The sequence below is a fragment of the Meleagris gallopavo genome, chromosome 3 (genome assembly GCF_000146605.3).
Source record: "Meleagris gallopavo isolate NT-WF06-2002-E0010 breed Aviagen turkey brand Nicholas breeding stock chromosome 3, Turkey_5.1, whole genome shotgun sequence".
In the NCBI taxonomy this organism is placed as follows: Eukaryota; Metazoa; Chordata; class Aves; order Galliformes; family Phasianidae; genus Meleagris; species Meleagris gallopavo.
Window position 1 is genome coordinate 60,933,393 of NC_015013.2, and position 26,424 is coordinate 60,959,816.

At 40.5% G+C, this 26,424-nt stretch overlaps 1 protein-coding gene across 1 annotated transcript; it reads left to right on the forward strand.

Annotated features, from left to right (window-relative positions):
* The first annotated feature begins 7,327 nt into the window (after window positions 1–7,327).
* Window positions 7,328–15,793, forward strand: LOC104910362 (potassium voltage-gated channel subfamily B member 2-like). The gene is made up of 2 exons (XM_031552987.1): window positions 7,328–7,580; window positions 14,602–15,793. Exon 2 carries the CDS (start codon window positions 14,708–14,710, stop codon window positions 15,293–15,295), a length of 588 nt encoding a protein of 195 aa, XP_031408847.1. The 5' UTR covers window positions 7,328–7,580; window positions 14,602–14,707; the 3' UTR covers window positions 15,296–15,793.
* Window positions 15,794–26,424: the final 10,631 nt, after the last annotated feature.

Below are 26,424 nucleotides of genomic sequence, written 5' to 3' on the forward strand. Positions count from 1 at the left end.
CCGCTCGGGTCAGAGAGAGGATAACGTAGTCCTTACGCTGGAGCGCTTTGGAAAGCCTGCCTTGTGTTTTTGCTCCTTCGGCGCTGCTAAAGCAGTGGGAAATGGCATATCGTAGTATTCTGCCTCCTGCCGTGGGTGAGCTTTAAAGATAAAGGCTCGTCATTTGTTTCCAATGCTCTGGTGGAGCTGGGGAACCTGATGATAGAAACCCTCGGTGTTCTCAGCGGATGGCTGTCATCTGAATTAACCCGAGTGCCAGGTGATTGAAAATCTCCTCTCCCAAAGCTGGAAATACCGGAGCACTGTGCTTGTCTAAAATATACCGGCATACATCCTCTCCATAGATACATCGCATGCTGTCATGGCTTTAAACACCCCAGCATCTTTATAACTGGGCATGTTCACCGCATGGCTCCTACAAACCATTCAGTCTACCAGCATTTCAGTGGCTGTGTGAAGGTGGACTGTTGTATATCCCCAATGTATGGACCACGTTCATAGTTGGACTTCATTCAATTCAAGTTACATAATGATTAAGATATAAATAAGCAGTGTATGTGCAGTTTCTTGGACATTTTCATTCATTGCAGCCAAGGCCATCTATATAGGATTGCTGCCAAAATTGTCACTTTTTAAATGTTTGGATGTAAAAGGAAGTGTCAGTAGCATCAGGTGGAGGCAACAGTCCTAAGCAAACACATAGGCAGGCAGACCTTGCTGCTTAAAGAACACCTAAGAGAAAGATCTTAGTGACCCCATCCTGTAGCCCTGAAGAGGCTACTATGGGAGAGGAAGACAAGCAGCAATGCTGGACAGGCTGGGGAGAGAGAAAAGCCTTATCTGCTGATACTTGGTTTTAAAAACAATAAGCTTGCTCAGCTGGCAAGTTGTACCCAAGTTCGTGCACAGCCTCAGGGCTGGGCTAGGTGTGAGGAGCTCAGAGTCTGATCTAGCTCAGTGCCGCCCTGTGCCAGGAAATTGGTAACGCTGCTTGGAGGTCTGCTTGTCTGCCATCACCCGAGGTGTGCTGTTAGAGCTCTGGAAGTCTTTGCCAGGGAGAGGAGATGCAGCGCATGCAGAAAGTTCGTTGCGGGTCCTTAGTGCTACTTTCTTTCATTCAAACAATTCCTGATGCACAGACCCCTAGCTCAGCCTTACTGCAACTTGCAGCTGCTTTTTTTTCATATGGTGCTTCCACATGCAGCCCTCACCACAGCGTGCACAGTGCTGTAATCTCCTTTCTCATCTGGACATTGTCATGGAGCTCAGCAGGGTGGCCTCATTCAGACACACACAGACAGTAAAAGTGAAAACAACTCCAGCTCAAGATGAAGGAGAAGCAATGTTTGGAGTACCGTGCTTCCTTCTTAGCATCCCCATTGGCTTCAGCATTTTGAAAGGCACTGTTGCCATAAGGATGCCACATCAGATGTATTTATTTATTCATGCTCAGCCTTTTTTCCAAAGTGCAAGTTAATTGGCAAATTCTGGCTTGCCATTCAAGGCAAGGCGAGGAGTGGAGATTTGCAACAGCTTTCCTTCCAACATTTGGGATTTTGCCAACAGCTTGCTACTGGGACTTTTAGAAGGAAATCTTGATCTTATGTGACTTCCCTGGGCTTCGTGTCCGTACATGTGCAGGTAAACTGTTCTTCAAGGCTCCGCTATATTTAAAGCTACCTGCTGGAGGACACTGCAGCCAGCGTTGGGCTCCGCATGTTGTCCTTACGTAAGCAGCGCTGGGGAGGGGCTGCCTGCTCCCCAGGCTGAGGGGCTGGGGGAGAGGGGCTTGGTCAGCAGGCATAAGGTCTCTATGAAGCAGCAGCTGAGGGGCTGCAGTGCTGGAGGACCTGTCTGCAGACCCTTCTGGAGGGCTTTGCTGCCTGAGCACGGACCTGCTGCTCCCACAGGCAGCATCGAGAGGAAAAGTCCGGAGCCAGAAAGGAAAGCACTGAAACTTGCGAGCTATTCCAGCTCAGCTTTGTCTGGGCAGACATACAGACGTTCTAAGAATTATTATTTTTTGAAATACATTATGAGGGATTCTTGCATAGAACCTTCTGGGAATTTAATTTCTTGTATTTTGTTGTAAATCTTAGGGACATATGGTTTTAACTCACAGTTTAGCAAGTAGAAATGAATGTCTACTTCCTAACCATAATTTCAACTGTTAATCAAAATAAACTTTACGATTTTTAATTGCAGAGATCTCTTAAAGATGTACGGTAGTGTTTTGTGTTACACTGTGCAAACAAATTGCTTGGCACATCATAGCCTAACTTTATTCCTGTTGTAAATGTAGTGTTCAGTAAATCCCAGAGTTATTCTTGCTATATGGAGAGGACTTGGAACAAATTTCATTATTTTGACTTTTTCTTAAGTGGTATATGGCTTTGGATATTACACTGTGTGCTGTCATAAATAGACTGCTGTGGTGTTTGAATTCAATTCAAGTAGAATGTATCTATATTCAGTGCTGTGATTAAATACTATAAGTGAGCAGAGAAGCTAAATTCTGGTCTTTCATTGATCAGAACTTGAAAGTTTTTTTATCTTGGGCAGCTCTAGATATAATTACAGTCCCAGATAGTTTTGTAAGTCACTAAATGCCATGAAAGATTTAGCTATCGCATGCATCAGTCAAGATATTTAAAATCTATTCCGCTTAAAGCTGTCTGTATTCTCTGTTAAAGGTGGAAGTACAGCAAAGGCTATTCTGCTTTCTGTGCATCCTCAAGCTCATTACAGCACACAAAAGAACTTCAGTCTTATATCGACACCTTCCTAGAGTTAGAGTTCACTTATTTACTGAGCACTGCATCACTTTCTTCCAAGGCTTGAGAGCTGGAGTGAGCTAAGTAGTTGTATTGCTGCTTTTTTCACCAGCACTGAAAATATGATGACATTAGCTGTGTGATCAGTAAATAATGAATATTATTTGGAATGCGTTTGTTCATGGATTATGGTGACCGCAAGAGCAATATTGAAACTGTAATGGAAAAGTCTTAGGCCAGTAAAATCTGTGGGGTTTTTAATTTTCTTGTTTTTAATGCAGGAAATCTGTATTCAGCCATAATGACAGATCAGCTCTGACTTAGGTGTTTGGCTTCTATATGTTGCTGTTCCTCCTCTGGATGACTATAAAGAGGAGTAGTAACATCACTGCTGGCAGCAGCAAGAGTTAGAACCAACAGTCTATTAGATAATAAATAATATATGTCACACTGGCATAATGCAGCTCCAAGTATTAAGGAGTAGGCTTTGATAAGCAAGTGATAAGCAGCACTTGCCATCTTTACAAGGAGCAGTGGCAATCTACCAATTTGCCTCACGTAATACCATGGTAGTGGGATCACAGCATATTGTGAAATTGTGCAAGGGCAGATGCAGTTGGAGTCTAAATGAAGGCGCCAAGCAGATCTGTTATCACATGTGACGCAGGAGGATCCTCAGTGCTGGTCTCCCCGAGAAGTCACACTCTTACAAGATATGCTTTGTGCTGCCATTATATGTGGTTATTACCTATTAGGAAATAAAAATCAGCTCTTCAGGTAAAACTGTGTAACAAGGGAGTGAATGCAAAGCTGTACTGATAATTAACTGAACAAAGCTCTGAAACATAATCTTCTTTGATGACACTGGAGATGAGCTTCTCTCCCTGATTGCCTAACAAGTTAAGAAAGGGAAATCAATTATGGCAGTACAGTCCAAATACATTTACCTCAGAACATTAATAAGACATCTCAAGGCAGTTCATAAAACAGTTTTTCCCAGCATCTCATCAATTGTTAACTTTTAGAAAAGTAGCTATATTTTAAATACATGAAGATAAAAATAATAAGCAAGCTTAACAGCTCAAATTGAGTCCACAGTGCTGCTTTTCACAGAGGTTTCAGTAGTGTCTTGCCCTCTTAAAATGTGAGGTTTTGATTTACCTGTGGAAGTTTATGAGCTTGTCTCAGCTGGCTGCACTCTCAGATGACTGACGAATCCTACCTTAAATTACTGCCATACGTTCAGTGTGAATTTGAATGTATCAGAGAGATCGTGGGACAGTTTGAGCAGAAAGTGTTGGCAGGCTGCAGCAGCTGGAAAAATCCCGCTAGTGCATTTAAGCAGATGCAAAACCGTGAACTGGACTAATTAGCCTTGAAATAACAAAGCTATGAATGACACTATTGTACGTGCTCTTCCAGTGGTTGCTGAGATTAACAGCACACGAAGTTGATCTTCCTTGACAGTAGTGCCATCTAGAAAGTCTCACTTTCTAGAATGTTTCCATTTCGTGCTTTTTCTGCTCTCATTGTTGCTGACATAGAGCAAACTTTTTCAGTGGGTAGGCTTTGTGACTGGATTTTGTACTTAGGACAAGCCTGCCTACCTATAGCTAGTCACCTCAACCCCTATTTAAGCATTTTGTTAAAGCAGCTGCAAGTAGTGCTCAGAATCTTCTGCTCCCCTTGGAGTAAAGAAGGGATGAGATTGTTTGGCTGCTGATCTCCTTGCTGAACCAAAGATATCTGGCTTTTGTTCAGTAGTCTTGTGGTTAGGCTACTTACAAAGAAGTGGGAAAATGAGCTCTTAGACCTTTCTTAGCTTAACATGATGCAAACAAGTATTCGCCTCTCATAATGTGAGATTCCTTCCAGGCGAAGGGTTGCTTATACTGTGCAGCTATGGATCCCTTTCTGACGCACCTCACTGGGAAAGTGTTTTCTGTCCACACTGCCATCCACGCAATGAACCACACAATTAGGTAAATGGGTTGTTACCACCAGCCACCTCCTCTAGGAGCATTTTATACATCAGACCTTGCTCAGTTTTTTTTTTTGAAGGGTTGTCTCTTATAAAAGGAAGCTTCCACTTGTCAAATATTATTCGGGGGAGTTGTCTCCATTTTGATCCTGACTGTATACTGGGCCTGAATGGGAATTCAGAGTGCTTCCTTCTGACTGTGATGCACTGTGTTGATTCTGTGCTGGAGATTCTTATATCCTTCTTTGAATGTCAGTCTTGCATGTTTAATATTAGAAGCCGTGAATTAATGGCTTTGATCAAGCAAATTTTTAAGGGGATGCTGTGACTTAACAAAAATACAGTATGACTTAAGAGAGAGAAATAAATACACTTATAGCAGCATTTAAATACAAATTTTCATTTGGTCTTAATTTCAGAATTACAGCAACTACCACTGTTGCATGGTACTGTGCATGATAGCAAGTGCTCATTTGTTCTGTTCTTATTTCAGTTTAGGGTGTGAAATATCAATACTCTTTGTATCTTTTGCCCTTAATTTTGATGTTCTGCTTTCCAAAACTTACACTGTTCCACTCATGGCAAGACTAAAAAACACTATGAAATTGAAGTGTCTTCTCTACAGAGTTTAAATGAAATTCCTAAGGACAGCACTCCCATACCCAAAGCAGCTTTACTGTTGTGCAGTATGTAGAACCAAACCACCTTAGATAAGGTCAGCTTTCAAAGCTCTGCTTTCTGGATGACCATCAGGCAGAACAAGGTGAGAAGTTGTCACAGGCCTCATGTGACAACTTTTAGGACTAGATTGAGTTTGTTTTGAGGCATTCCATAGGTTGAGCCATGAAAATGTTGAAGGGCTGGACTCTCCCATATCAAGTCTGTGCTGATATTTGTCTTAATTTTTGATGATAAAAGCTTTTTTTGTGTGTGTTGACTTGCTGATGTTACGACCTTGGGGGCATGTTGGGACATTTTCACTTGTGTACAAATGAACTTGTCAAAACTGAGTCATCCAGAAATGCAGGCCTTGATTCATTGCTTCCAGATTCAGTGCTTCGGTGAAGCACCTGAGATAGGAACATAGGCTGTAGTAGGATCACTGGATTGAGACAAGCATCTCTTGAGTAAATGTGCTCTCCTCTAAGTGAAAACTTCAGGCTTATCTCTTCCTATCTGTTGTGTAGGTAGGTCTCAGCCTACCATTTTTCAAAAAGGGATAAAATCTGATGCTTCTCAGTTTGTCTTGTTGCTTCAGACATTGTGTATATAGTATAATATTGTATACTGCATAATATTTCCCTGCCAAGAAACCCAGAATAATAGTTCAGTACCTGACTATGCAAGCTTTTATTGGAGAGAACAAAAAGACATCTGTAAAGTTCTTCAGTGCTTTCAGCTAGCTGGCAGCACTGTTATTGGTAGGGAGCAATGGAAGATGGAATTTAACAGGGAGATACAAGATTCCAGGCTTCGAGTAGCCCTAAAACTAGTTATTTTAGGACATCATCTGGTTACAACAGTGCCTCTTTGAAAGAGCAATAGGAATGTTAAAAACCTCATCCATCATTTTCATGCACTGCAGTGCAATTTGAAAAAAAAATAAGCTAGTAAATAAATGAGTTGTGATTCAAAGCTCTAACTTATTAATATTAATGTATTTAACTCATTACTATATCTTGTATATATCATATCAGTACATCCTCAAAAAATTGTATGGAAGCACTGATCAAAACTGTGGATCCAAAGTGCTAGCCAGGATATAAATACATAGTCTGACAGCCCTGAAGCGAGGATCTTACATAATCGCATTTCTGTAATATCTGGTTGTTTGAAATTAAAGAAAATGATCTGCCATTCGGCCTTGTACTGCTGTGTGACAGCTCATCCACTCTGAAATTTCCAGGGAAGGCTAAATATGCAGTGAAAGACAGTATCTTTGGCAAAAGCAATAACTTAGCTCTTAGCAACCAATTGTAAACATAAATAGTAAAGTGCGGCCATCACAGACGATTACACCCTCATCAAGGGATGCTCCAATTTGTACTGCAATGGAAATGCAACTGTTTTTGTAAACTGAGCAGGAACACACCGTAATTTTTTTATAAGAATCAGATAGCCACGCTTGTCAGAAGCAAAAACGGCAGAGTATTATTAATAAGGAAAAACAGAGGACTAGAGTTAGTCAGGAATAAAGACTGATGATGATCTTAATTCAGTCACTGGGACAGACTGTGAAGCTATTACAATATATCAGATGCTCTGAAACACAAGGTCACTGGAATTCCTTTGCACTGCCTTCACGAGCATTTTTCATGCTGTGGGAGCAAAAACCAAAAGTGAAAAGACTCCATGAAAAGATGAGTTCTGTTAGTGCTGGATGGATGTATATGCGTGTGGTCCATAGGGCTGAAAGAAAAAGTATAGAATAAGGGTTCATGTGGTATATTTTAGTTGTGACAGCATCCATTCATCACTGATCTGGTGTCTAAAAGCTCAGTATTTGCCCAAAGGGTTAAGGACACACTCAGATGGCCTGTTTTGCTCAGCATTACTTTCTGTCTGTGTTGGCTTTACAGGCACCTGAAGCTGGAGAAGTCATTCACTGCTCTGCTGAGACCTTAGTCCAGTAAGAAGGGGTGTTCCAAACCCTGCTCTCAGCTTCTGTGAGATTTTGCTCAAAAAGTGCACTCGAGGCCCTAAGAATCTTGAGGTGAAATTGCACTGATTGCTGTCAAGTGTTCTGCATTTGATTTAAAGTTGTTCACATCATCCTTAGTGGAGGCTATGGCTCACCTACAACGCTTTACTGGAGGACAGCTACAGTAAGTAATTAATGATATTAGTATGTATTAAAATATCAGATAAACCAAAACTACCAAACTTACGTGACTACAAAATTTTACAAATCTGTTATCAGTTATGCCCTTCCTCCTTTTCCTGTCTTCTGTCTCCTCACCTATTTCTGTCTAACTTTTCTTATACAAAGTCCTTAAGGAATATATAAAGCCTCTGAGCACAGTGCTCTTCATTAAGTTAAGCTCATCCATCTAAAAGACACTTCTGTGCTCAAGACAGTGAGAACAGGGAGCTACCAGACAGACTGATTTCAGTGATTTGAAAAGTTCATCTATAAAAGGCCCCATTTTTTTTGAACGTTTCCTGCAGATCCCTGGGACTCATACATCCAGTATGAAATTCTTCAAATACCAAAAATAATCTGTGAGGTCTGTTATGAAATAGAAATAGTCATCCTTTTAGACCATTTAGCCATACTGACACCCCAGAGTTTGTTTGCACGGTTTAGTTTCAGAAAATCTTGCCTTCCATAGTCCAGTCTTTCTATAGATATAAGAAAAGCCCACAAAGCTAAAGCTGCAATTTCAAATTAGCTCAGGGAAGAACCCAGCTCTCTTAGTCTCTACCATGGGTCTGGTCATGGTCATGGTCTGGCACAAGCCACTGCTTGCAGAGAAACTCAGTCACTGGGGGTGATGAGCTGGGGTTCCATCTTTGCCCCTTCCGGCCACGTAGCTTTAAGTGGATTCATAGAATCATAGAATCACTTAGGTTGGAAAAGACCTTAAAGATCACTGAGTCCAACCATGACCTAACCATACTGCCCTAAATCTAACAACCCTCCACTAAATCTTGTCCCTGAGCACCACATACAAACGGTTTTTAAACACATCCAGGGATGGTGACTCAACCACCTCCCTATGGAGCCTACTGCAGTGCTTAACAACCCTTCCTGTAAAGAGTTTTTCCCGATATCCAACCTAAACTTACCTTGATGGAACTTGATGCCATTTCCCCCTGTCTTATCAACTGTCACCAGTGAGAAGAGACCAACCCCACTCTTGCTGTAAGCACCTTTCAGATACTGGAAGAGAGCAATAATGTCTCCCCTCAGCCTCTTTTTCCTCAGACTGAACAGCCCCAGTTCCTTCAGTCTCTCCTCATAGGGCACATTCTCCAAGCCCTTCACAAGCCTTGTTGCCCTTCTTTGGATCTGCTCCAGCACTTCAGTGTCCTTTCTGTACTGAGGTTCCCAGAACTGAACACAGTACTCGAGGTAAGGCCTCACCAGTGCTGAGTACAGGGGCAGGATGACTTCCCTAGTCCTGCTCACCACACCATTCCTGATACAGGCCAGGATGTCATTGTCCTTCTTGACCACCTGGGCACACTGCTGGCTCATATTCAGCCGACTGTCCGTCAGTACACCAAGGTCCCTTTCCATCAGGCAGCTTTCCAGCCACTTTTCCCCAAGCTTGTAGGGCTGCCTGAGGTTGTTTTGACCAAAACGCAGGACCCAACACTTGACCCGACTGAAACTCATACAATTTACCTTGGCCCATTGATCCAGCCACTCATCTGAAGGACTTGAACGCTAGTGCAGACACAGCTGTGGACTGTCAAAGCTCAACTTCTTCCTTGCTGCACTTGCATGTATGTGCTCCTGCATGTGGATGTGAATCTAAGAAATGCTAGCGATGCTTAGGATTACTGTCTGACATGTTTCCTGGCACTTCTCTGCCTACAGCTTATCAATTCTTAATTCTGTGTGATGTGACTCCTGTCAGGGTGGGAAATGTAAGTAATGATTACCTCATTTGATTTTTTTTTTCTTCAGAGTTTTAGCTATGATGTCAGCCATTTTTTAAAGACTGAATTTAAGGGAAAACACTATTAATTAAGATACCTCAGCTCACCATTAGGAAATTGCAACTCTTCATTTTTTTGAAACAAAGAACAGGAAATTGATAAATGCGATGAGGGAAGTCAGTGGTTAAGGAACAGTACTCCAGCCTTAAACAAAGCTACTGTCCATTACCTGACATCTCAGTTACACTGAACTTTTTAGAAGCATTAGCAAATTATTATTTTCCTCATGCTGGAGCCAGGCTCTGTTTCCGGAGACAGAGCACTCCTCTGCCTGGACGCGACTCTTTTTGGAGCAAGGTCATGGACATGTGGGTACAGCTTGGCCAGTGGGTGGAAAAGTCCCAGCGCTTGGGCCAGCTGGCATGGTGACCTGGGTCTGTGTGGTTAAACTCATGTAGACTCCAAAGCAGATGGCTGCATGCAGACCGCTGACTGAGAGCAGACCTTGAAGCATGCTGACTCTCCAGCCATCCTTGCAGATTATTTGGGAAAGTCCTAATTGCGCTGTGCCAGGCAGTGCCCAGGCCGTGCAATGGCACAGGCAACTGAGTTCCTCTGCCCGAGGGTTTCATCTGCTCCTGTGGATGTGCCCATCAAATGTGATAAAAATGCTAACGACTCTGAAAAGAAGCAACTGTCTCAATTTGAGCAGCCAAAATTATTGGGCAATTCAGGCATCTCTGACCTTCATTTCTCCCTTATAAAGTAAGGCTAATAATAGACCGATATTGATGTTGAGATGGTAAACTCTCGGATGCCTTGGAAGCTCTCAGGTAGGACAGTGAGAGCTCCCTGTGGGAAATACATCACTGTGCATACAGTGCTGGGTTCACAACAGGACGTGCTAAACAACATTAGAGGACAAATAGTGAATGAGAAAGATAAAAAGAAATTGTAAATAATTACCCATTCAAGTAACGCTGAAAGGATTGGTGTGGGGGGAAATCACACCATTAAAGTTTGCATGCATATGGTGTGGGGGAAGAAACATAACCTTCATTCTGGCTTTCCCTAGGTTCTAACTAGTAGTCTTCACAGTTTTAACTTGTATTGAATGCAAAGATTTGGTTCTGATTTGGAAGAGTTTTATTCAATATTATTGGTATTTACCTGCAAAGTCATTTAATTACTGCAAGGAAGGAAACTTAGTTTTACGGGAGGTTGCTCGTAGTATGCATTTGTGGTTATGAATCATGTCCTTTTCTAATGAGTGCTGTGCAGCAGAATGGCTTTGCCTGCCGAGGGCTAGAAGTGTTTATCACTTTGCCATGGTGGGAAAGGTGGATTTGCATGCAGCCAGAAGGCTGAGGCATTAAACCAAAAAATATTTTAAAACCTTCCCAGGATAAAAATTGCAATGTCTGAAAAGTTAGTAACAGTAGCTAAAAGCCAGAGTAGTTATTTAATGAAGGGTTAAGGTAATTTGATTGCATAGTTTTGTTACAATTGAAGATCTGGTGACTTCTTGTGAAATTCATAATGTGGATTATAAAGTTAAATATGTTTTGCGGTTAAAGTGCAGGCTCTTAATTATATTTTTGCTAAAGGTGCAGTTAGAGACAGACTCTGTAGTCCAGGTTTGTGGGAAAAGCTGCGCAGGAAGAAATTTAAAAAGTATATATTAGCAGAAAGCAAAAGGAGATGCGAAGAAATGGACTTAGGAAATAGACTATAAGGATTTTTTTTAAGTCATATAGTGTATGGGTTGTATATGATGAAATGAGCTCTATAAAAAGGCAAAAATAGCCTTCATTTTTGAAGACTCTGCATTTGAGGAGAAGCTTTTTTATTTTTGATGTTTCAAAAGTTCTGTATGTCCTGACTGTGAGCATGTACCTTGGTATGTATCTATATACATAGCACCTTGGGTCCAGTTTTCTGAACACAGACTAGATGGTGTTTCACTTCTGACTTCCATATGACCGCAGTTAGCCAGGATTTTTAAAGCTTTTTTAGAAAAGCCACACTTCCTCAAGTAGGAAGAGGCAACCGATAATTATACTGTCAGTTGAGAAAATGTTTTATCAGCTGTAGACTGGCATTGATGACGCTATAATTTTGCATTGTTAAACAAATTTGTGTGGTAACCACACTGCGTAAAAGCTAAAACAATGTGTACTCTGCCTATCTTCAGTTTTGTAATCAGAAAAGCAAAGGAGTGCTCAGTTAACCTAGGATTAATCACATCAACCGCTTGACTTCTACTGTTTTACTCTGTATTGCTACTACTCAAGAACAGATATTAATAAGAAAAGAGAAGATATCTCTGAGATTCAAGAATGAATAAATAAGTGAAGCCCTGTAGAAATTGCCTGAAGACTTGACTGATTTCATAGAGAATGACAGAAGCTCTTTACGAATTTCTTAAATTCTTGTGTTTTGTTATGTATGATGTCCTTTAAGGGAGAAACAGAATTGTGCATTAAAGTCTGAAAACATTTTTTCATAAAAGGTTGTGAGTACTTCTTCCATGTAGAAATATCCTCTTACAGCTGCTTAGTATTTATGTGATGGTCTCTGTCAGAAGGTGGATAAATACATCACGGACCACCAGGAGATGCTTAAGTGACAAGACGTGGTAAAGATTTCAGTTCCCTCATCTACTAGAGTACATGAAGGCAGTTGCTATGTTTTGACTCCGAATTAACTTCATTTATGGGGCTCATTGATGCTGCCCCATAGCTTTCAGTGCAGTGGCAGCAAGTCCCCAGGTGCACGGTTCTTGGAGTGTAGGAAGCCACCTGTGCTGCAGCTCCAAAGTCCCCCCATCCCCTACATCTTCTCTTTGCATCTAAGGCAATGAGGAGGAGGGTAAAATCAGAGAAAAAAACAGAGCCTAAGAGAAAGAAAGCTAAAAACACAACAGAAAGGGATGCATATTATGTAATCCTACTGATGCCAAGGCTTTGGTTTTGATACAATATTTATCTTTGCAAGTGAACTTATCACAGTATTTTTTTTTATGAATGAAGGTAAATGTTACAGGCTTAAACCCTTATGTAAATAGACAGAGAGGTGCACTTGGTAATCAAGAGAGATTTACATTGCAGTGCTGGAAGGTAGACTGGCAGGAGGAAGAATCTTTTGGCCCTTTCGTGTTTTAAGTAAGTACAGCTTGACAGTGGAACTGCAAGCAGGGTAGTGGATAAGGATTGTTAGGCTGATGTGCTGCAAGATTCCATTACTTGTTGCTAATTTAATTAATAAAAAAAAAAAGAATTTTGCTGTGTTTTAAATCTGGGTGGCTACTTTGATTTTTGAGTATAGAAATACAATGGGGGGGAGGTTGTTATTCTTCTGACTTCATAAATTGAGCTGTAAATACATGCATTTTCTTGCTGCATTTCTGTGTTTTCGGCCGTTCCCAGTACAGACATTAACAACACAGAGCATTATGTACTTAACAGAAAACATATCTATAAATGTAAATATTACTCCACTGGGCAACTTTCTAGGGAACTTTCCTTTTCCCTGATGTTTTCAGACTTGGAAGTCAGTTAATACCATATCTCTGCTAATATCACATGGGGCTGAGCCTTACTATTAGTTTATCTGTTCATAGAGGATACCTTTTAAAGTTATTTTAACAAGGCCTAGCAATCTTAATTTTATACTAGGAACTTTGTCTACCCTGTCATAAGTATGTCAGATATCACATTGAAATAATTATTTGATTTTTCCCGAGTACTTTCAGAGGAGGATTATTTTGGATCCTTACTGCTCTAATGAGATCTGATCTTTGTGACCTTCTAATTTCCTTTCAGATTTTCACCTTCCTTTCATGGTGAGTTTGTACCCATTGGTTCTTGTGCCATCACAGTCCTTTAATAGAAACAGTCATTTTCCCTTTCTGGTGTTTACTCCTGATGTATTTATAGATAACAATCCCTCTTATCACAACCTTCATTTTTACTGCAAAGAGGATCAAATTCTTGCTCATATCAAATACTTCTTTAAAGCTGCAATTATTGCACTTCAAAAGGAGAAGCAGACTGTTGAACTGTTGAGTTGCAGAGAACGGGAGGAGGAGACATCAATTTGTGGAAATTCCTAAGGAGTACCTTCCTGCTTTGTAAGAGAAGCCGATCAAAGCATTCTTAATACTCTTCCCTTTTGGCCATGATACCATTGCTAGGTTATTATTTAAGCACCGTGTCAGATAATCGATCTCAGTAGGAGTGGTGGGTGTGGGTGGGTTTCCTTCCTGTTTCATACTGACATTCCAGATTTGGTGGTGAACAGCTGCACTTCAGAGTTCTTTGCAGCACTGTGTACAGTAAATGCAGATTAACTTGAACATTACTAAAACTGAGATTACTGATGGCTGTCATGCAGTCATGTCACTTTAGCAGCTTAACAGGTGAATGAGTGGGACAGAAAAGAGCCTTTCTGAGCCTTTCTAGTGGTTGGCGACCCTGCCCATGGCAGGGGGGTTGAAACTAGATGATCTTTGAGGTCCTTTTCAACCCAGGCCATTCTACGATTCTGTGATTCTATGATTCTATGATTCTGTGATAAGCTATGAAACAGCATGCATAAAGTCCTTTCCTATATAACCCATATTACTGTTCAGTTAGGTCCAGAAGAGTTAGGACTCTGTAGACCAAATAGGTCGGGAAATCAGCAGTGTTTAGAGATATAACATTTGACTTGTCAGGATGGAAATTATTTGGTGTGTAATTTTTGACCATGAAAAAATATGGTAAGTAAAGTTTTGGAGGTTGGAAAGGGAAGCAGTTTCATTCAGTTTCAGACTGCATCTCCCAGATTTGATTTTCAGTAAAAAAGAAGGGAGGCCCCACTTCTTTTTTTTCCCTTATAGATATTCCTAAAATCCTTCTAGTAGCCCACCTCACAAATTAACTGTTAAGTAATCACATTTAGCTGACATTGTTGTATCAGAAACTGATAGAACAAATTCTCTGTACAAACTTCTGATTTTTACAAAAGCAAATTCCTGTTATTTTTTTTTTCCTTTGCTGAAACATAGTGGTCTTACCTATACCAGTTGTTCCAGTGGTTCTGTGTACTACCACAAAGGAGTCTCACTGTAGAAAGAGCACGTTAACATCATTATATTTTCATCTGCATGAATATGAAAGTGTTGAAGGAGAAAGAGTGAGCATTTGGGGGAATATGTTCTGCCTTGCAATATTCTAATTTTTTTGTCTTTTTCAGCTGCAGGAATGGGTCGGTCTATCTGAAGAGGACTCTATCCAAACATTTGCAGTCTCCAAGCTCATTCTCCTAAAGACTCTGGCATTACAGCTGCACCCTTTTCACAATGGCTGAGAAGGCTCCACCAGGAATCAACAAAAAGTCTTCAAGGTCAACCCTTTCCCTCCCTCCAGAACCAGTGGAGATCATTAGGAGCAAAGCCTGCTCGCGGAGAGTTAAAATAAATGTCGGTGGGATCAACCATGAAGTGCTGTGGAGGACTTTGGACAGACTTCCGAGGACACGATTAGGAAAGCTCAGAGACTGCAATACTCATGAATCTCTGCTGGAAGTATGTGATGACTATAATCTAAATGAAAATGAGTATTTTTTTGATCGACACCCAGGGGCTTTCACTTCCATTTTGAATTTCTACAGGACAGGGAAACTACATATGATGGAAGAAATGTGTGCTCTTTCTTTTGGCCAGGAGCTTGATTACTGGGGGATTGATGAGATATATTTAGAGTCTTGCTGCCAGGCAAGATACCATCAAAAGAAAGAACAGATGAATGAGGAGCTGAGGAGAGAGGCAGAGACAATGCGAGAGAGAGAAGGGGAAGAGTTTGACAATACGTGCTGCCCAGAGAAGAGGAAGAAGCTCTGGGACTTGCTGGAGAAGCCCAACTCATCTGTGGCAGCAAAGGTAGGATAAATAGTATGTTTAATGCACAGGAGGAGAAAATTATGTCATCGCTTATCTGGCATGTGTGTTTCATTAAAATATTTAGAGAAAAGAAGGATCTAAACATCTATGTACCGTGAAGTAAATACACCCAAATCTGTTCTAAAACCTACTGAAATCAGCAGAAGGATTCCTGTTGACTTCAGTTGATTTTAGGCAAATGCTGCATTTGCTGTATGTAAACAGAAACATCTGTGCAATTGTTAATGGACTTCACATTAACTTTAAGATAAAAATGTGTCCAGAGAACAGTAATTACTTCTTAGAAATGCATTTGGTTATGAGAAACATGTTCTATTAAGCCCACATTTATCCGTGACAGTGTTGATATCTGTTTCATTACAGGCATTGTGTAGATGTGATACCCCTGACCCAAAAGGTGTGCTAGATGTTCAGATAATCAAAGAGCAGCATCAACAGCTGCTGTCATGGTTTTGTATTGGGCGAGGATTGCAGTGTTTTCTTTTATACTGTGTTTTTTCAATCAAGAGTTAATTTATTGAAGTATTAAAGCATGTGTATATAAGCACATGTATATTTATGTATGCATGTATATTTGTACATACATACATACATATATATATATATACACATATATATATGCATGTTATATATATATTCAGTCAGGTGAGGAAACATTCTCTTGAAGCTCTGTTCCAGTACTGCTGTCTTTAAACAGGCAAACTGCTGAAAGTGACGAACAGTGGAAAAGTTTCCCTTTTCAGGACTGTGTACACCCAGGGTGAGATTTTGGTGCTGCTATTTAGAAGAGAGATTGCCTTGCTTCTTCAGGGACTTCATTGTTCTCTTTGTGACGTGGGGTACTGTTAAATGTGAGGAAAACTGGAAGCCTGTCTCCAGTTTGAACCACTCAAGACTAAAAATGTTCAGGATATAGGTATTTGTGTTACGCTTAACTATGGCTTTGTTTTCTTATGTCATTAATTTGTTATTGGATGCAACTCCATTGGACTAAGGTAAGCATTAAAGTATGTTGGTGGAATGGACAAAAAACAGAGTCCTGGCAAGGATATTTTCTTGCAATAGCAATTTCTTAGTATTGAGATGCAATGCACAACATTTTTATTTTAGCTTTTCATTGTGGACTGCATAACTGCTAAGCAAGACAGAATATAAGGTTCATAACCAGATTAAAAGCTAATAGGAGAAAAAAAAAAAGTGTGTATTCAGTATATTTTACTGAATAGATAAGAAGATAAGAATACATTTTCTGCTCTGTAGATCCATATTCCAGGCCATATGTTCCTCTCCAGGAAAAGGAGCAGAGGGGAAGCAGATGGGCATAAGGTGTGCCAGGAAGGGTTCAGGGAGGCCGCGTTGCGCTCTGTGATCCCCTGGTACAAGTTAGCCTCCATCAGCCCCCCCAGGACTTCCTGACACAGCTGCTGCACAGCCTGCAGGAGTCAGGGACCAGCTTCTCAGGCCTACACTGTTTAGAAGACTCCCGATGTGACCTGTAGCAGATCTCCCTCCTTCCCAGATGGCTGTAAGCATAAAGCAAGAAGCAGCAGCATTGTGGTCATGGATCTGGCTTCTCACTGGTGAGCTCCTGGTGGGGTCACAAAGGAGGAAATTGTGCTTGAGGGGGGACGTTGCCCACCATGGCACAGCCACAGCTGCATCCTTGCCATGAGTGCAGGCAGGCTTTGGGGGAGAGGAAATGGAGTGTGTGTTTGTAGAGCCTATTCTCATTTTTTATTTTTTAACATATAGAGGAAGGTTCAGGACTTCAGACACTAGTTTAATTAGTGCTTCCCTAAGACTGTTTTGAGTTAGGAGTCAGCACAGCAAGATGGAATAGATGAATAGAGCAAAACTAAAATAGTGATTGTTAGGTTCTTTGTCTGTGATTAACATTTAACTCTTTGGGTAGATAAATGCAGAAATACAGGACAATCAAACTTGCATGAGTGCTTGCCACTGACCCAGCTCTTCATGGATCACCATTCCTCATCATGATTTTGCTTGAAAGTTGTTAGTCCAACTGAGCTTTTAAGAAAATCCCCGTTTGGTTGCTCAGGCCAGATTTGTCCTCTGGATTTGCAAATGAAAGTAGCTGTTTCTTTCTTTTCCCAAGATGATTAAATATGTATTGTTTACCTTTTTATTTCCCTTTTCCCTCATCTGCTTTGATTGAATGTTAATGTTCTACACTTCCTTGCTACAGGGATTTTCACATTGCTCTTGTGTACATGTTGGAAAGGATAACTGGCTTGCATTATTACAATTGCCTTCTGTCTAAGTTAATGCCATCTCATGTGATTCCTGTGACTCTAGCAGCTGGAAGTCACCCTGTTATATGCACTCCATTTCTCTTTCTGGCAATTCTCAGTCTGTAAACACATGTATGAGCCAAAATGATAATCAGTTACACCCGTGACATCTGAAGGAAGGCTGTAGAAACTTGGCTGAATGATATGGTTACAAAGCATAAAAGGAGAGCAAAAGCTGTCACAGCACATTCAGACTTGTGGAACACAAACAAACAAGCAGAACTGCATGTAAACAAGATATGCTGGAGTCAGTTGGATGTGCTCTATCTAGAGCCATTGCAGGCTGTGTGAGGCTCTGGCCACAGTTCTTATCTCAAGTGTCTGGATAATGTCATTTTCAGATTTCTCATCTATTGTTTCATTATCTGGTAAATTGCTAGTTTGTCCCAAAACAGGAGGCAGAACTATTTTCCTTCCTCTGTAGGAGCAAAAACAACCAGCGCCCATCCTGTGAATCCTGTATTGGGCCATGACCCCAGGACCTCCACACCCCAGGGACAAGAGCTTCTCTCCCCTAGTACTGCCATCCCAACAGAGCATCTGGGAGGTCTGCTGGGCATAGAGCAGCATATCTCGTTCAGGAGTGAGATGGTTCCTAGGAAAGGAGAGATGCTGGTATTTTTAAACTGGAATGTTGGGAAAAAAGTAGGAAATATTACCATGGAGCCTAGAATTCAAAGATTTGATCCTGTCTAACTTCCGATGAAACAGATGAAAATGTGGCAATGTACATAGCTGTATGAGAGGTGCCTGGTCTGTCATTCAGGTACTGTGTAGCGCCTAAGCAGTTGACAGGAACAGATTACTTTTTAATCTCTTTCATGTAAAAGGTTAGGAATGTGAGGTAAACACTCAAGTGTGGTTTGGTTTTGCGGGAGTGCCTTGTTACTTCTGGATTCTGCTAAGATCCCTTCTGGGTCTGATCCAAAGCTTATTGAATTAAGGAGGAGTCCCAGTTTGGAGTGGATATCATAAATTGTGCTTCTGTAGAGGTCAGTGGAGGCTTGCCATTGACTTCACTTACAGCAAGGTGAAACACAACAAGATTGGAGCATAGAAACAGATGTTATTTTACAGAATCTGTGACAATAAATGGGAAAGGATGGTGAGTATGTGTGGCAAGGAATGAAAGCTAAAGATAGTAAGAAAGGAGCATTATAGATCAAATTCTGTTGTTCAACACAGGTACACTTTACTATGTGAGTTTTTTAGCAAGCGTGAATGTGCACTTCATCTCCATCAACAGTTTACTCTAGGTATGGCAAATCTCACATAGTCCTCTCTCCAGCAAAGCCTCCATGATTTCAGTAGAGTTTTTGAGCAGGAAAGGCAAGATTTGTCTCTATTTTCCTGCATTCTCATTCAGAAGCTTTTCAAGTAGGATTAAGAAAGAGTCTTGTGAGAGTCTGGCATTTGCCTGTAGAGTAGCGCCGGACATTTTTGACCACTGTGCAACAAGTATTTTGTGAAAACTAAAGAAGTTTATCTTACCAATTGTAGTGCAGCAAAAACAAAACAAAAACATATTTTGAGACATTAAGGCAAAGAAGTCTGAAGTGGAATAGATCCTCTCCCAAGAATGGTCCATGGTACATCCATTTTTCTTCACCAATTTCTTAAGCACCATGGAGATTTTCTTTGGGAAGTTAGAAAAAAAAAGAACAACCCATAGCTTTGTCTTTTAGTTACAAATACTAGGCATTAAAGAGCTTCCTTAGAGAAGAAGCAGCTCTGAACAATCTGTCTGTAGTCTGAAATTCCGCAAGAGACACCAGAATGAGTACTGATTTCAGTTGGGTGTGAGCTGACTTCAGTTGGACTGCATAGGTGGGTACAGCCCAGCACCCAGCTGAACTGGGATATTAAGGAGTTCAGGCCTTTTCAATGATGTATGTGTCACACTAGTCTGTTCAATTTACTTAAGATCCAGAGGGCTTTACTTCGGAGCAACTGTGAATGATCTGAGGGCTGGAGCACCTCTTCTATGAGGAAAGTTTGAGGAAACTGGGATTGTTTAGCTTAGAGAAGGCTCCAGGGAGACCTCACTGTGACCTTCCAGTACTTGAAGGAAGCACATAAACAGGAGGGGGAACGGCTGTTTACAAGGGTGGATAGTGATAGGACAAGGGGGAATGGTTTTAAACTGAGACAGGGGAGGTTCAGGTTAGATATTAGGAGGAAGGTTTTCACACAGAGGGTGGTGACACACTGGAACAGGTTGCCCAAGGAGATTGTGGATGCCCCATCCCTGGAGGCATTCAAGGCCAGGCTGGATGTGTCCCTGGGCAGCTTGGTCTGGTGGTTGGCAGTGCTGCAAATAGCAGGGGGGTTGAAACTAGGTGATCGTTGTGGTTCTTTTCAACCCAGGCCATTCTATGATTCTATGGTGATTCTACACGTACTGCTTCACAGTGTTAGCACATGAGCTCCTACTTCCATTCTTGTTTGTAGAATTCACGAGCTTGATTCTTTCCTCACATTTGTTTTCTATCAAATCCTAAAGTAAATAAATATCAAATAAATCCTAAATAAATATGGAATGTTTCAAGTGCAGATGAGATACTATAAATATAGTTAGTGAGGTCAGAAATAAGTAGAATATCTAGGAAAAGTACGGAGCTTATTTCTACCTAGAGATATTTGACACCGTCTCAATCATCTTTCACTATCAGATGTATACGCACGAGTATTTTAAATTACTTGCAGTGGTGTTATTATCAATAAATATTAGTATCATTTTTCTTTTTTCTTGTTTCAGTATTTTCTATCACAGTTTGGCCCTTTGAATATAACTGCAGAGTAATTGCTTGGGATTAACTCTACAGGTCTTTCATATGCAAGTAATTCTTTCTTAAAGCTCAGTATGAATATTAACTGATCAAATACAAAAGTTTGTATAAATAAGTTAAGTCATTAAAAAAATTACTAGTCAGTCACACTCTATCCCTGATTTTCGCGTAACTCCTGTTGATGTACATACACAGAAGGGAAAAATATTGGCAGTTGTACCTCTGCTGCATGGGGTTTACCTTCTTTAAAGTTATGTGAAACCTGGTGGGATTTAAAGTTTATTCTGTTTCTCTCTGCATGGCTCATTTGTGCTTATTTTACGACGTTTTATTTACTTATTTATTTATTTACTTTATATTGCTGGCTGTAACAAGTATTCCTCCTTTGTGAAAAGCACAATAATTTATCAGCTAACTAGTGGATTGTGGACTGCAGAAGGTATAATTATCCTAAGCCTGACTGGAAATAGTGAGGAGTTTGTGTGCTGCATTTAGTAACTAACGCTCTATGAAAAAAAAATACATATATTTTATTTATAAAATAAATTATATATTTTATATATATATATATGTTTGGTTTTAATTGAAAATAAGAAGAAGCATTAAGTAGAAGGGATTCAGGCCACTGACATTTATTTGGCTGCCTCATGCATTACATCTCAGCTTGTCACACTGACTTGTTGAGGGAGGGCACTCCCAATATGTGTTTGGGACCTGATTCTTGTTTTCCATGATTGTTTTACCTGTATTTTGCACCAGCTCTTATTCCTATTTAGACATTTTAGAGCAGCTTAAGAATGATCTTGGGATAACAGAGAATTAGCAGAGTCATTATGTGACTTCAGAACAGAGCCGAGTGCCATCATAGAAAACATTTCTGCATTCCATTGCAGCTCCTTACGAATTAACTCCTAGTCCATCTTGCTGAGTTCACTCAGGGGCAGACCAAATGAAGGGCACACTACTGGTCCTTTTAGGTTGATGAACAAATCAGAAATGCTCAGAGGACCTCAGGAAAACTTTAAACTGGTTGGATGAATTGCAAGGAGTTACCACAAATAAGAAGAGTCTGTACACGGGTGAATGTTTGCACTAAGTATATAAGATAGTGTTCAAAAGAAAGGAATATATTTTCTCATGTTTGCATCCTTTGTTTTGTGAACAAAACACTTTTTCTGTATATGTCCTTTTTTTGCTTTAGATAAAAATGTTTTGTTTCATCTAGACTTTGCTGTGTTTCTCTTCTATGACAGCTCATATTTTATGTGCTTTCCAATGTATTTGAAGACCAAAGTTGACGATGGCAGAGAATTAAGACTGTCACTTTTAGACCGTGAGGAATGGCCTTTGTACTACTTTAATTCCCACAAGTATTTATATTGTATGCCTCATAGCATGATAGCATTTGCTGAAAAGGAGTGGTATTTTCTAGCTGACGTGTAGGTTGAACTTCTATTTGACTTCTGGTTTTAATTTATTTTATGGGGACCCTGTTACAAGCCGTTATCTGAATGTGCTAACAGGAATGTTACAGTTTGCTTTGTCACACCCAATACTTTAAAAACAAATGGCTGCTGAAACTTAGCTGTGGAAAAAAAATAGGATGGTTGCTGGTCTCCATCTCACCGTAATTTCTGGACGGGATACTTATTGCCTCTCTTTGCTTTTAAGGGGAAGTATTTTTTGTGTCAAACAATGAAGTCATTCAATATGATGTGGGACAAAGAGATTGTATTTGATCCTAGTCATTCATATTTAATAACTAAAGTGTTTTAATATCTTGAAATATAAGTGAATATATTGTTTTTTCAATAAGTATCATATCAAGCAACACAGTAGACTGGCAGTAGTTAATTGATTTTGTTTTAAGAGCTTGTGTATGCTTACTGCTGAATTGGTCATTAAAAGATTATTTACCTTCTTTACTTCCTCTGTGAAGTATCATGTAACTCATGATTCAGCATTTTTGGTCAGCCTAAGCGTTATGGGAACAGAACTACCATCTGATCCATCTTGCTGCAGATGTTTAATTCCTCAGTTACATCAGGGTTTTCCCTGGCTGCCTGATCTGTGTGTTATGCTGAGAGGTCTTGCTGCAAAGTAGAACTTATTAAAAACTGCTGTTAGGTTAAAATGAGTGAAATGTCCTTTGAACTGACCTGTTTATTATTGACACGTAATTCTCAGTAAATCAGATATTTAAATTATGGAAGCAGTGCCAGGAGCAAAGATGTAGATAGGTCATATTCAGATGGTCTACCACTGGCTTCATACTCCAAAGAGTATCCTTATTCATTGCATGAACAGAGGAAAAACATCTTTCCTCCTTGAATCTTGGATTCCTATGACAAAAAGGTTTCAGTGACGCTCTTTTCATTGATGCATCATGGAAAACTAAAGAGGGTCCATGATGAGTCATGTTAAAGTGAGGAGGATCTGGTCAGAGATCATCTAGGCAAATTTAACACAGACCAATCCATGGTCCTTGATGGGATGCACCCGTGAGTGCTGACAGAGATGGAGAAGTGACTGCCAAACTTATCTCTATCGTCTTTGAAAGGTCATGGAGGAAGGGAGAGGTGTCTGAAGGCTAGAGGAAAGCCACTGTCACTCCAGTCTTCAAGAAGGAGAGGAAGGAGTAGCTGGGAAACTGCAAGCCAGTCAGCCTCACCTTCATCCCTGGAAAGGTGGTGGAACAGTTTATTCTGGATGTCATTTTGAAGCAAGTGGAAGAAGGTTATCAGGAGTAGTCAGAATGGATTCACCAAGATAAAATCTAGCTTAACCAATCTTGTAGCCTTCTATGATGTCATAGCTGGCTGGGCAGCTGAAGGGAGAGCAGTGGATGTTTTCTACCTTGATTTCAGCAAGGTTTTTGACACAGTTTCCCATAACATCCTCATAAGTAAGCTTAGGAAGTGCAGGATAGATGAGGGGTAGTGAGGTGGATTGAGATGTGCTGGACTGTCAGAGCTCAGAGTCCTACACCTGGGGAGGAATAACTGCTTGCATCAGTACAGGGGCTGATCTACTTGAAAGAAGCTCTGCAGAGAGGGACCTGCGTGTTCTCGTGGACAACAGGTTGGCCATGGGCCAGCAGTTTGCCCTTGTATGTGGCCAAGAAGGCCAATTGTATTGGAATGCATTACAAAGAGCTTGGCCAGCAGGTTGAAGGAGGCGATCCTTCCCCTCTATTCTGCGCTGGTGAGGCTACATCTGGAGTGCTATGTCCAGTCTGGGCTCCTCAGTTCAGGAAAGATGGCGAACCGACTTGTAGAAGGAGTCCAGCGGGGGGGAACAAAGATTGTTAGAGGCCTAGAGCATCTCCTTTATGTGGGAAGACTGAGAGATCTGAAGGGCAGATGTCAAGTGCATGAGACCAGACACTTCAGTGGTGGCCAAGGACAGAACAAGGGGCAATGGGCAAAAGCTGGAACATAGGAAGTTCCATACAAACATGAGGAAAAACTTTTTTACTTTGAGGGCAACAGAACACTGGAACACACTGGAACTGATTTTTAACTCCTTCTTATATCCTGCTTCTGCTATTTGTTACCCTAAATTGAGTCTAGTCTAAAATTAATATTTTTTAATATATGTAGTGCAGTGTTTCTGGTTAGGGTGATCATATTTTGGGCATTATGCTATGCCCCTGACGAGCTGGCTTTTCAGCTGTGACATGTCACTTAAGCTGTGTCATGCCTGAGTGGACAGACCAGACTGCTGTGCCTTTCACTTCACTGAGAGGCAGATCGTATGTCCTAAAAATGTTGTATTTCCGTTCTGTGTTTTCATAAGCCTCTGGCATTGCATTGTCTTCTCACATTTAAGATATTTGGAAACAGATAGATGTCAGGGAGACATATACTCATAAATTAAATGACACAAAGGTGATGTTATTTGAAGGATTATCTGGACCAAATCCTTTGGAAGCAAAGGGCTCCACTTGCTGACTAGATGAACAAGCTCTGTCTTTCTTTTGTAAAGCTGAGAGTATAACAAATCTATAAGCTATCCTGCAAACTGGCTGTTCTGTGTCTTATTGTTCCAAAATGCAGAAGAGCGAAAAACAGTTCCTAGGTGAGGAAACCAAAGAGATTCCTGGGTGTTACATGTTTCTGGAAAATAAAAATAAAAAAATGACAGTGTTTATCATGACATATGGCAGACTCATAAATCTTCTACTTGATGAAGATACGCGAGTATTTCATGCATAGCACTGAACCCCAAGTCCTTTGAGGGAGTACTGAAAACAAGCATGTGTCACTGGCACAGCTGTTTCAAAGTGACATTGAGATCCAAAAAGTATCCCTATAGAGTCTTTTTATGAAGACACCACAGTCTGCTCTTTAGTGCATGGGTAATTCTCTCTTGAGGAGGCATGCAATATGGCCATTTTTTCAGGTGAAATAAGAATGTGTATTCCATGTAAGTTTATTGATTTGCACTGTTAGGAACCCAGAACAACAAAACAAAACAAAACAACAACAACAACACAAACAAACAAAAACCCTACATCCTGTTAACTGTACAATATCTTTTCCATGCATTCTTGTGTTCCACATGCCTAGGCAGGTCTTCTTCTGTTTTAGAGTAGCAGTGGAAGAGAAAGCTGTCTATGAAAAGCACATTTAGGCACTGAAATGGTAGATACAAACAGAGTAGCTCTTATTTCCAAAATCTGTGTTAGGGGTTGCTGGAACTTTTGGTAATGCGTTTCCCAAGTGTAACTATGTACAATGGTGACAAATCTAATTTTGTAACTCACAATACTGCACAATGATTAAATGTGTGAGATGATGGAGGCATGCAGGACAGTGTTTTTTTTTTTATTTACAAGCTGTCTGAATTGTATTTGCTAATTTTCAAGTCATCCTGCAGTTACTTGCTACAAAAATTCATGCAGAATTGATTTTAAAACATAGAGAAAGGCAGGAGCCAGAACATGGGATGTAAACATGAAGCCTGAGGAAATGTTTGTCTGGATGACTAGGTGAACTCTTTGATGCCAGGAGAGTCTTGCCCGATCTATGAGGCTCAGATCCATTCCTCACTGAGAACAGTTTATGCCCGGTGGTTGTGAGAAATGGTATTGTATTCCACTAAGCTCTTGCCTAAAAACTGGCAATTCACTGGGCTAATAAGAAAAACTTCTAGGATTAGCTCAGCTTTTCTGTTCTAGTCTCTTAAGGCAAGTTAAATAAAAGTCCAACAGGACTGAAATTTTTCACACACACACACACACACAACAAAAAAAAAAAGTTTTTAGAAGAAAGATCCTTTTTCTCCAAGGAGCTCTGCTGCAATATGTTGGAGCACATGTGTTACTCAGGGGTCAGTGTTTTCACTCATTGAGTTCCTCCTTATGCAACCACCAAAGATAAAGACTGCTTTAGATAGTTCAGGTATGGCGCATACCAAAACTGTCCCAAAGGTGCCCAAGTTGCAGTGACAGCTTTAGGCATCACTGGTCACCTTCAGTAAACCCATTGGAAGGGATGACTACTGGCTTATTTGGTGACAGTCCGTCCAGCATGCTTTGATTTATGGTATTGCTAAAGGTATTTTTAGTGAATTTCTAGATAGTCCCACTTTTCAAACTTCTTCCATCAATCACATTTCTGTCACAGACAGCAGTGGTGTCAGGTTTTGTTTCCAACTCACCTTCACATCATTTATTTCCTGAGCCCTGTAATCTCTTTCTGAACTGCTTGTGTTTAGCTTTTGGGAAGATTTCATTTATTTATTTATTTGTTTGTTTGATAACAGTGGATATTGCTAAATTAAAGTATTTAAGGTGGATCATCTGCAGACTGCAAGAGATCATCTCAGAAATGTTATAGGTTTGTTCTGGGGAAGAACTGTGAACTCATTTCCATGTCTATTCTCAAAACCTTTCTATTGCATTTAGTATCTTTATTATATATATTTTGGGTATACATTTTTTTGCGAATTTAAATGCCACTTGGAAGAAAAAACTATTTCGGAAAAACCCTACTCTACATCTGTATGCAAA

Bases quoted from the DNA above. Each gene is read 5' to 3' on its own strand.
- LOC104910362 (XM_031552987.1), top strand. From the start codon at position 14,708: ATGGCTGAGAAGGCTCCACCAGGAATCAACAAAAAGTCTTCAAGGTCA.